At 36.7% G+C, this 12373-nt stretch overlaps 1 protein-coding gene across 4 annotated transcripts in view; it reads right to left on the bottom strand.

The window, feature by feature from the left end:
* Nucleotides 1-12373, bottom strand: part of EPB41L2 (erythrocyte membrane protein band 4.1 like 2) — a 108859-nt gene that overhangs the window by 21677 nt on the left and 74809 nt on the right. For all 4 annotated transcript variants that reach the window (XM_053972986.1, XM_053972987.1, XM_053972985.1 and 1 more), the window contains 4 exons: nt 11798-11950; nt 10637-10734; nt 5960-6132; nt 4215-4396 (listed from right to left, as the gene is read on the bottom strand). In XM_053972986.1, the coding sequence (XP_053828961.1) occupies nt 4215-4396; nt 5960-6132; nt 10637-10734; nt 11798-11950 (606 nt within the window). The remainder of the gene's footprint in view (nt 1-4214; nt 4397-5959; nt 6133-10636; nt 10735-11797; nt 11951-12373) is intronic.

The following is a 12373-nucleotide window of genomic DNA, read 5'->3' as shown; positions in this document are numbered from 1 at the left end:
CACTATTCAGACACAACCCACAGAAAATTTAGGGTGCTAACAAGGCAGGCAGCCACAGCCAGGTTCAATTGGAAAAGAACAACCAAGCACCTTCTGCTGTGCTTCCTCCTCTTCGTATTCCACCTGTGCGAGCGCATGACAAATTATCAAGAAAAGGAAGTGTTAACACTGGCTTACAGACTAACGCAGAGGCTTCACCTCTTTGTAAATGCTGCAAAGCGTGCTGGATTTTACAGACCTTTACTTTTTCGGCCCCAGATGTTGAAATTAAGCGACTTGGGTCTTCTTGCACCTACATTGTTGTAGAATGGCTGAAGTATTTTTTGGCATAAGTGGCATGAAAAATGGAAGTTTCACACTGTGTCCCTTTCTTGCCACACTTTTTATTGTTTCCCAGGTGAAAATTTAAGAATGAGTAACAAACAAAAATGATATGCATAATTTATATGGTAAGCGACTTAAATTCTGCAACAAATTGATGGGAAAATGGAATCTAATCCAGGAGTTCTTTTGGGAAAAGAGTTTAGGGTTCAAGTCAAACACTTAAACACTGTATTTACAAACGGTCTTAAATTTTAGGAATGTTGTTGTCTTGGGATGAACTATTTGCACATATACACATACACCCCTTGTTAAGTGAATGTATTTATTTTTAAACTGCAATTCATTCTGTTGGTAATTTTCTGTAACTAATCTTCATATCTTATCTCCAAGTATTCTGAATGCCTTAAGGAAGAGCATTCTTTAAAAAGTGAACCACTTCCCAGTCATCTCTCCACAAGTACAAATATCAACTGGCAATCTTAGGAAAAGATTTACAAGTCAACACTGTGCAAATCCATAAATTTGAAGATGGATTTACTGCTCATACCGTTGCATTTTGGATTCTGTGTGAACGACATAGTACATATAATATTTTTATTAATTTCTGACTTATCTGGGGTTGTATTTTCTGTAACTACGCTAAAAATTATTGAATGGATTAGGCTACGGAAAAATTGAGAAAATCTTAAAGTCATGTTTTTCATTATTTTATACTTAGACTGGTATTATAATGGCATCGTATCATATTCAGCATGTCTTTAATATGTACATCGGTTTAGCAAACTTTGTTAAATGTAACATTAAACAGATCCTCCTCCATTTTGATTCTGTAATAATTGGTTTAATATTTTCTTTGAGGATCAAAATAGAAGACCTTTTTCTAGTGGTATTGCTGTAACATGAGCAGCAGACATAAGGAAAGGAGGCAGTATGTCAGCTACTCCAGATGATCAGAGCACATACTGGTGTGACTGAGGCTTCTGTACATTTTAGCAGTGTATTCTAAAGAATGCTCAGATTTCAGTGACACAGTCTGACATAACCTGCCATCCCAGCTAATGAATGAAATCAGTCTCAACTGCTGCTAGAGATTAATCAAAGCATGTAAAAAAAAGAAAAAGTGCCTTGGACAGACTCAGCTTTGCACACACCCTTGTAGAGCTGAAACATCTGAAATCAAAACACTGATTTTAAAGTATTCACAGTTTTCTGAATTCAGCTTTTAGGAATTTCATTTTTCAGATCCAAACAGAACTTCAGAGATGTGCATTCCAGTCAATGCATGCGGGAGACAGGCATTTTAAAACTAATTGACAGTGCAAATAGAACTTGCAAATAGTATCAAATAACATATCGATTGTTACACAGAGCACTTTCAGTATTGAGTTTTATGTCCTCATTAACATTTTGAACTACAATGCAAGTCCACCTGCAGCTCAGTATCTGTGGAATTCAATGAGATTATGCATGCTGTAGGAAATTAGGCAGAAAAACCATAAGCTATCTATTGACTAAAAATCCCACAATGGCAATTTTTCACAAATGAGAAATGCTAAAAAGATATAGATATACACCTGTGCATTTGTGTATTGACATATGTATTTACAGGCATGTACACAGACACACCTCTAAACTAGGAAGTGTGCAAAACTGAGCAAGCCTCATGAGAACAAGCATAAATGCAATGTGCAAGTGTCAACATTTAAGCAGCAAAATTACACACCTCCTCTTCCTCTGCTTTGTCATTCAGGTCACTGCCATTAGAGCTACTAAAGGAAGTCACCTTAGGCTCCAGGTAGCAGAGAGACAGAGCGAGAGGAAGGGAAAATGTGAGTGAAAAAGGAATAGACTGGAAAGCAGACAGAAGCAGGACAAAGACAAGGAGAAAAGAGGGGATGAAGGAAGGAGAGGTAATAGGAATATAGTGCTGAAGGCCAGGTGGGAGGAAAGAAATGCAAACATCAGGAAGGCTAGGAAAAGTAATATAGCCATCCTCATCAAGCAACGAACGGAAACTAAAAGAAAGGCATCTGAAGAAGCTGAATGACACGCACAACTCAGTGCTTTTGTAGTCATTTGTATGGATTCTTCCCTCAACAGCAGGGGAGCCTCGACTAGCTAGGGGTCTCATAGATTCAAAGGTATTAATTGGTGAAGCTGTTCTGGTTTTATTATGATCTGATGTTTGTTCTATGGAATTGCACTCTGAAATGTCTGGAATGGTAAGGAGGGGCTCTTCAAAGGGATCTTCCTCTGAAATATCTGAGAGCATGTCGATCTCAGGGACAGGTGACAAGTTTGTGAGATGGGATGACACAGAATGGATGGGCAGCAATGACGGGTGTACGTGAGTGAGCTGAAGAAAAAAATTCTGTGCACAGTGGAAAATGAAAGCACAACAAAAATGCAAGTTTGAAGGCACATGAAGAGGGGAAAAAAGAGAAATTATTAGTTAGTGAAAACTTGTACTTAGAAGAAGGGATAGCTTTACTAATGCAATAGAAATAAAAATCCCGCTGTGTTTTACAAGCAGCCAACTTGTTTACTTCTGTGGATTATGAAAGGAACCCATTACAAATGTTTTGTTCTCAGGCTGTAAAGAACTGTGCACTTTTGAACTGTAGTAGTCACTTAAAACAGATGGAAGCAGACAGACATTCAGAGCTTTGGCAGAAAGGTCAGAGGACAGTGCAGTACACGAAAGACAAGCTGGCACTTCTTGGGTTTATAGCTGTTTTCTCTAAGACTTAAAGAGAACTAGAAAGGAAAAGAAACATCTGCACTAGGGCAAAGAGGAAAAGCTGTTCACAGAATAAGCATATGTAACAAAACCATACTGAACAGCTTTCTGGAACAACCTCCCAAAATACTGCCTTCCCCTCCACCACTGTTCTGGTGAAAATATTGAAAGATACACCACTTTGAGAACAAGGGAGAATCGCCATTTAACCAAGCCCAAAGGCAAAACATAGTAATTTATTTTACCATTTTTCTCCCATAAAGAAACTGTGTATGCCTTTTTTCTCAGCTATTTCAAAATTATTTCAACTTGCCAGCAAACAAAAAAATGCAGCTGTGGTATTTGTTCTCTTCCTACACTTCAATGCAGTGGGAACATATGAACTGCAGAGAGAAACTTAGCAGTCTCACCAAGAATAAAATGGGTAGCTAACTTGCAAAAATGTTTGAGGACAAAATTACTCTTTAAATATTAAAATAAGTTCTGGATAATTGTTGAAATAGAAATGTTCTCCAAGGGAGAATAAGCAGCACTGGCACTTTGGGAGGAAACTTTTACATCAAATCATACAAAATATAGATTAAATTTTTTGACCTATTCCCCTAGTAGCTCAAACAAACAAGACAAGCAAACAATTGCAACAGGAACAGATCACAGTACTTAACTTTTCACAGAAATCTATACCTTAGTCAACATACAAATTTTTAAAGGATGCAATAATTCAGCAATGGCTACTAAAACAAAATTGTTACCTATGGTAATAAAACTCAATCATAATATACCCAGCTCTGTAGAGTGTACATAACCATGGTACATTAACATTTTTATTCAAGTCTAAACAAACTAAGGAAGTGAATCAAACATGATTTACCCTTTGAAACATTTTTTCAAGAACTCATGCAAGCTTATTGAACATTTAAAATAGATTTACAGCAATAAAAGAAACTCTAGGTCAGTGCCATTTAGAAGTTTGTATTCTCTTTTGCTTACATATGCTTACATTAAGTTAAGCACACAGAAAGCACTTGACAATTTTAATATTTTAATATAATGTTCTATATGATACTCAGAACAGATAGACATTAAATAACCTCACATGGATGCACACATTCACATGAATAAATAATTTTGGTGTGAAAGTCACACATACCTTTCCATCCTGAGTCAATTCTAGTTGTGGAGTTTTGAGTGGACTTTCATCTTCTTCTCTGCCACCTTCTTTTAACTTGGCCTGACCAGCAGCTTCAAGATCAATAATTTTATCTCCAGCAGCCTGCCCTCCAGTAGCAGAAAAGTCTCTTACAAGACTTTGGTCTGAAATACCCATGGGAGCTATTAGAGAACAAAATCATTTTGGCTAATTTGGATCAGCTGAAACATTTTAGTTTTCAATCTTCTTAGGAAAAACACTTTATGATTATGTCAGCAATGATCAACACAGGCTAGTTACTGAGTGATACAGTATTTTTCAGCTTCTTGGCTTTACAAAAGGTCTGTGGTTCCCATTGCACTGGTATGAACAGCAAAGCACCCCATCATAAAACTTGCACTTAATATGTATGGAAAAGACCCTCACAGAATCAGACAAGTATTTATCAACTTCTTGATTAGTCTTGGAAGATAAATTGAAGGTATTGCTCTTTTGAGTGTAAAAATCACCATTAAAAAAAAGAGAGAGAGAAATATGAAAGAGTATATTGTGGAAATTCACTATTTAAGAGGACTACTCTAATGCAATCTAGAAATAGTTATGCATATAACTGTCACAGTATTTTTCACTGGAATTTTAGCAGAACTGCACAAACAACTCAGTGAAAGTAAGAACTTTCCTCCCTATATACTTGCAAAAAATGGAAGGGGAAAATATTAAGAATGTATACTTGAATATAGTCAAAGCGCAAGAGAGTAAAAGGCCTTAAATTATCTTCCTCTTATTTGACTCAGCCTAACAGGACTAATGAGGAGGGTGGCTCTTTTTTTTAAATCATGATGACTGGCTTAATCAAAATAGTAGTAATGAAATAGAGAATTCATTAAATGAGGGAGTTTTAATAAATACAACTTTGATACAAACTCTTCTAAGTAAAAGATTTTTTAAGAAAATAAGATAAAGTTGACAGCTCCATTGTGGCTAAACTCACATCACTGTCATTGTTCACTTTTATTCCAGTGACGTTGTGCATGCTTGAATCTAAGTCAAGCTTCATGTTATTTTGCTGAAGTGTTTTTCTATTATATATTATTGCAGAAGTGATTTTGAGTAAGACATGTGCTTTTACATCTCTCACACTTAGTGCTGCTATACCTGCCTTTGGAAAGAATGCCTGTTTCCAATAAAACAGAAGGTATTTCTGCTCAAAAAGACCAAATACCAGTAATGACAAAAAAAAAAAACCCACGCTTTAGCTATTCAAAGTGAACGTAAAACTGTTTAACTAAACACTGAAGTACTGAATAAATATACTAGGATAGCAAAATACTGAACAAAAGGATGGAAAACTCTAAGAAACAACTCATTCAGCTTTTTCTGTTTAGAGAAGCTCAGACCAACCCAGATCTCAAAAGATGCCACTGACCAAAATATTTTATTAAGAGCCTGTAGTGTGTGCCTATGCCTTCAAGAAGGCATGAGTAGTGTACACAGATGCTACATACCCAATATAGTGAACTCCATATACCCACAGCAGTGCCATACCATTTAGGCAGTGACTGAACTTAATGTTTAGGTCGCCTAACACTGACAAGTACCTAAAGTGGCTTTAGAAATTGAAATTCATAAATCTGTCAAATGACTTTCTGGCCATCCGTAACATTAACATTTCCGAATGTTGGTCAGGTCAGAGTGACGACACTTAATGCAATCAAAACGCTGAAAAAAGAACTCAAATTTCATACCTCCATCAAGGCTTCTGGAAACACGTTTGCTGGAAGTGCGTTCGAAGTATGGAGCTGGTCTGTCTATGAGGTTGCTGGCCTGTCGTGTCTGCGCCTGTGTACGGCCGCTGTAGCGGAACTTGGAACCCAAGGTCAGAAACTTCGCTTTGGGAGGCTGTTCTGGTGATAAAAGTCTGAAAGGGAAATATGAGCAAAGTCAGTTTAAAAGGCTTTATCTTAAGTATTTAATGAGGTAATTTGAAGCTACTTATTGTACTTCAGCTTCAGTTCACAGTGCATAATCTGTGCTCTTCAAGAAAGGATTCTACTGTAAGCTCTTCAAAGATCTTTAAAACAATGCATGTTATTTATTGTATGTAGTTGGAATAATGCTGATGACCATCACATTTTTCCACAGCATGACTAAGCATCTGGGAGTCTTATCTTTTGCTGCTATCTTGGTTAAATTTTAATTTTTTGTAGAAAAAGCTGAAAGCGGAAGCCATTATAGGTCATGTAGAATACCTCTCAGATCTCTCCTTAGAATGTTACTTATAGTAAAAGCTAAACATCCCACTCCCACTGCCTCTCCTATATTTTGAGGTACCAATACAGCAGCTGCTCTTCCTCAAAGTTAGGGAAGGTATCTCAAAGGTGTATAAAAGGGAATATCAAGTGAAAAAAGATTGAGAAGACTGGAGAGTTGTTACCCAACAGCAAAAAGTTTAACAGCCTAAATTCAGAATCTAGTTTCTTTACAATGTCATTGATAAAATTATATAGGTTGATGTTTGCTGGATATAAGGAGTGGGGGAAGAAGCATATTGTGAAAAGGGTGAGAAAGAGAGTTATATGTACTCTTAATGCTGGGTACGTGTATCTGTACCGTAAGTGTTGGAGTCCTTGTCAGAAAGTCCAGAATGGGCTACCCAGGGAGCTGGTGGAGTCACTGTCCCTGGAGGTGTTTAAAAAAAGACTGGATGTGGCACTTAGTGCCATGGTTTAGTTGATAAGGTGGTGTTAGGTCATAGGTTGGACTTGATGATCTCCAAGGTCTTTTCCAATCTGGTTGATTCTGTGCCACCATCATGTGAGTTTGAAGACATCCCATCCTTTCTGCATCCCTAAATTTCCTTCAGTAACTTCAGACTTCAGGATCATATTCATCTAACCCTATTGCTTGTACTTTGTTTTTGAAAACTGACCATCAACTGCAACACTGAGAGTCCACTGCCATCCTTGCTGATAAAGCAAACAGTCATCACTGCAAGAATCTCTTCCCAGTCCCCACATCTCTGGAAAGGCCTTTGAAGTTGTTTTCTGGATCAATGTAATGTTGCAATACATGCTCACCCATCATGGCCTACTCTCTCTCTCCGTATAAAACTATCAGATTATTGCAGACAAAGCTTCTTGATTTGAGAATTTGCAAAGAATGAGCAGCTCACTGAACATCAACTTCTTTCAAGCAGAACCAGTAATTCATGTGCCATTTGTACTGAGGATGGCACAGATGGGCAAGCAAGAGTCCAAACTGTTTGACTTTGACTTTGTTCCCCTCTTCTGAAGCACTTGCACAGAAATATCTGTGTCAGTGGAATCCAATCCAGCATATGTTAAGGCACTATCCAGTACTGGGTTCTGAAGACTACAACAATCATTCTAAATGCATTTCAGCAAAACTGAAGAATTTTCAGATGGCTAGCAAACAGAACAGTGAGCTCTGGTGAGCTGACCCTGGCTGATACCAGGGCCCCACCAAAAACACTCCCCTTTCTCAGCTGGACAAAAGAGATGTAAGAAGAAGCAGCTTATGGGTGAGATAAGGACGGGGAGACATCATTCACCAATTGCCCTCATGAGCAAAAGAGAACTAGACTTGGGAATAAATTAATTTAATTTCATATCAATCAAATGAGAATAGGAAATGAGTAGTAAACCAAAATCTTAAAAACATCTTCCCCCTTTTCCCTAAGAGAGAATGTTTATTGTGGCAATAACCAGAAGTGTACAATTCCCCATGTCCAAGATGCATATGAATGCACTTAAATCTTAATCTGTTCCAACATTTATAAAGAAAACAATTCAAGACTAGTCTTTCTCCCCATTATTTCCAAGAGGGAGTGCATTATGTACTAAGACAAAGAAGGATAAAAGGGTCCAAGGTTCTTCAGTTCTTGATTTTCCATTCTTGGCAAGGTTACAGCATTAACTGCCATTTTTATCTTCCACCCTGCTGAGATAAACTTTTAATCTTTTAATGTGGAAAAAACAAGGGAACTAATTACTTCCTGATTAAGGCTATTTGAATGGATTTTTGTATTACAGATTTAATTATGTAAAATAACTGAAAACTATGCTTTTACTACTTTAAGACATTCTGAGGAGACGCTGAAAAAAATCATGAAAATATCAAATAAAACATCATAAAGTGTTATGCATATAAGCATGTCTCCACAGATAGTGGTTAAGATCCAGAGCTGCCAACTAAGCTTACCTCAAAATTTCTATGTAGATATATGGTTTGACTGCATTTTTTATGTAGATTGCTGCTGTTTGAAAATGCTACTGGAATCCTCTAAGTTTGAACTGATAACAAGTGAATATAATGCCCTCTGGTAGTCATTTTCAATACAGTTCATTACAATTTTTATAAATAGCTTCTTATACTAGAGAAATTCCTATACATTATAAGAACAGATCTTAATGTGATTATTCGAGACAAACAAACATCACATAAGACAACACAAGGAATCTTACCATGTTATATAGGGCATGCTAAGAGATTTGGAAGCTAAAAATACGCATCTAAACTGTATACAATTTACTGTGGCATCATACACAAGCTTTGCACATGCTCTGGATGAGCTACAGTCTCTTGGACTGTAGCAATTGCTTTCTGCTTTTTATCTTTGAAGGGAGATAGAGCTGGCTTTATTTTACTGTTTTTAAATCAGGATGAGAGGTTCTAAGGATTTTGTCTCTGATGACATCAATGGAGTATATGGATTTACAGAATGGTTCAAGTATTTGTTACATAATTCCTGTTATAATGTCATTCCTGGTTAGGAAAAGCCACTTCTGATTGGAATAAAATCCAATTATTTTTATTATGTCAGAATTTCTGTAGTAAGGTTATTTCATAGCTATTAATGCTCCTGCAAGCTTTCAGAATTGCAAATGGTAGTTGTCAGTTTAGGATTTTTGACTTCCATAAGATTTGCTTTTTCTTTATTCAGGTCTATTTTATTACTATAAAACTAGGAAATACATCTTACCAACAAAGCAAATCACTGCATGAGTTATTTGAAGAGTATTAATAAACTCTTCACTGTAGACAGAACTGCATGCTATTTGTGGTAATAGACACCACCAGCCAAAGCAGACTTCAAATTTTCAAGAAGAATAAAATGCTGGACTGTGTTAATAAATGAATCCCATCAACATGAAAAAAAAATGTCAGATCAGGATTTAAAAAATAAGTGCTTCTAAATTAAGCATTTGGAGACTGATTTATGCTGAGATTTGGCAATTTCAGCCTAAGTTCTACCTTTGCATTCAAGAACATGCTACATCCAATGAATGAACCTGAATACTGAAAACCATCCAATGAGACAGTTCCAGTAATCATCTGCTTAGACCTCCTGGTCCCCAAGTTCTCTGAAGTTCTGTCTAGTAAGCATATTCAGCAACAGGATTGCATCTACTTTAAAACACAACTGTTTTGTTTTTTTTTTTTTAAACAAACAGGCTACTGAAGGAGAAAGCTTACCATTACACACCCTTGGTACTGTGCTTTGAAGAAAAAACTCAGATTCAATGCCTATCCAATTTATAGGAGATTCAACCTAAATCTGTGGCTCCTAGGCTGCAGGGAGCACATGCACACCCTCATGGAATGTGCGTTGTTATAAAAATTAAACAATGTCAAAATCCTTTTCAGTGGAGCAAGTAGACAGAGGAACAACTCTGAGGCCTGTTGTTAAGGTGCTCATTTACAAATAGATCACAGTTTCAATGACCAATTCATTGTTCTATGTTCCTCAATTGCTGGAGAAAAAAATGCAGAGGATGTTACGGATTATTACATAAACAAATAGTCTGTTTAAAGTGATTCTGTTTTTTGAAGAATGATTGTGAACTCAACCTAGTTCATAAATAAGAAAAAATTCAGCTAGAAGGATTTACACTCAGCAGAATGTTCAAATTAATTAAATGAAGATTACTGTCAAGTCCATCTTGTGATGATGCATAAGGCCTTTTTAGATGGTCATTCTGAAAAGTCAGTCTCTCAAGAAATCAGACCACAAATCACAGAATGTATCAGGATGGAAGGAACCACTGTGGGTCATCTGGTCCAACCTCCCTGCTAAAGCAGGGTCATTCCAGAGCACATGGCACAGGATTGAGGCCGGTTCTTGCATGCCTCCTGTGCTCCATGACCACTTGTTTAGTTCCATCCTCTTAGCACTCTAGAAGTTTGGATAGAGCAGTTAATTGTACTTGAGACTTTAGGAATTGGTAATTTGGGGTCAGTTATTGTCAGGGTATCTTAATTTGGGGTCAGTTATTGTCAGGGTATCTTCTGTCTAAGAGGTCATACTGCAAGGGGCAAAGAAGGGGGAAATCTTTACTTTCCTCCAAGAAAAGATATGAGCACACTTTGCAAAGTGGGGGAAGGAGAGAATTATCATTTACCTGAAGAAAGTATGGTGCTCCACACAAACCTTCCATAACCTTTTAGCAGCCCGATGGTTTGGCAGTTTGAACCCAATAGTGCTCTCAAACTGTTCCAGCTGGAAAGAATCCACAAATAAATTAATCCATTTCCTTAAGCTGGCTAATAATTAAGAGGTAGAGTTCAGATAGTTCCATTACTGTATCAAGCTGTAATATTCCTGCCATAAGACTTCATAAGATTTTTATTTTTTTTAAATGTCAGAATTTCCAGCCTTTTAAAAGAATTATACTTGCTGGGCTATGTCATGGTGGATAAATTGAATGAAGTAATTATACAGCAGGTTGTGCTTTGCACTTTGCTTGGATTTAATAAACATCTGAAATCTATATGGCAGTGTTAAACTTATATGATCTGTATCACTATACAATACTTTCTTAGCAAAAATATTTCATCCATGAACAGCATAAGTGAATGCAAGAACAATACATCTGCATTAGAAAACTTACATAACTATAATGTAAGTATTGTAAAATTGGTGTTTGGATGTCTCTTTTATTTTATTTATTCACACAGTAAAAGCCACCTTAAACATTTTACAGTATAAACTTAAAAAGCATTAGAGTATTTGACTTTTTTAATTTCCTGTTACAAAGGGTTCAAAATGTAAACATGCACACAGCCCCTTCAGCAATTCCCAGAAACTTTTAGCAGTAACTGAAGAGAAAGTTGAATCCACTACTTCCACTGCAGCTAACAAAGTTATAATATTCTACAGAACAGCTCAAGCCTTTGGTTGCAGACACAAACTTAAGGTGCTGACATTTAGTGGACAATTATACCAAAGAGGAAGAGCAGCTGGCTCTCTCCCAGGACTGCAAGTTTGCACAGTCAGAATACGGCCAGTGTAACTAGCTTTTTGCTTTAAAAACCCAATAAAATAACAAGACAGCTTCTATTAAAAAAAAGAAGAAAATAGATCTTCTTCTTGGTTTGCCTTTACTAATCAAGACAGGTGTTTAATACAATCATTAGAATCTGAAGAGAAAAAAACACTTGTAAGTTCTGCTTGAAGATATCATAAGCTTATGAGGACAACTGTGGAAAAAAATTAGGATGTTTTCTTGTTGCTGGACAGAAGTGATCTCACAGAAGAAACAAGACTGAAAGGTGCTACTTACTTCTGCTGGCCTGACTTTGATGTAGAAATTACTTCGCTTGTAGGAAATCTTCAGAATTTTTGGCCAAGCAAAGCGGTTGATCCGGAGTCTGTCTTTGTAAATCAGCAGACCATTAGCACATACACCCAGCATGATATCCACACCTTCAGAATCCTACCAGGTATGAGACAATTTCATAAAAATCACTTCAATAACATCCCAAACAAGTAATTATTGCTGACATACCTTGAGGGAGTATTATAACTGGGACATGTTTCATATGCAAACCTGACTCTGACAATGAGATTCTTAAATCAGAAATAGCCAAGTATATTCATTTTATAGGAAAGACTTTGGACTCTAAGTAATGGTTTTGGCATTCATATGCCACAGTTCTGGGAAATTCTTCAATATTCTGGTAACAGGGACTAAGTTAACAATTTAAAAGCAGGAAAGGTATGGCCAGTGTGTGTGCTAGCAATAATTTCAACAAATATTAAAATAAGAAAAATGAAAACCAGGCCTGTCCCATTTATAGCAGTCAGTGGAAGTCTGAACAAGCTGGTGATCAAGGTGGTCTTTTACAGTCATGTACTA

This window comes from Vidua macroura, chromosome 3, assembly GCF_024509145.1.
Source record: "Vidua macroura isolate BioBank_ID:100142 chromosome 3, ASM2450914v1, whole genome shotgun sequence".
NCBI lineage: Eukaryota > Metazoa > Chordata > Aves > Passeriformes > Viduidae > Vidua > Vidua macroura.
The sequence above is the reverse complement of the archived record's forward strand: the minus strand, read 5'-3'. Positions and strand labels throughout refer to the sequence as shown.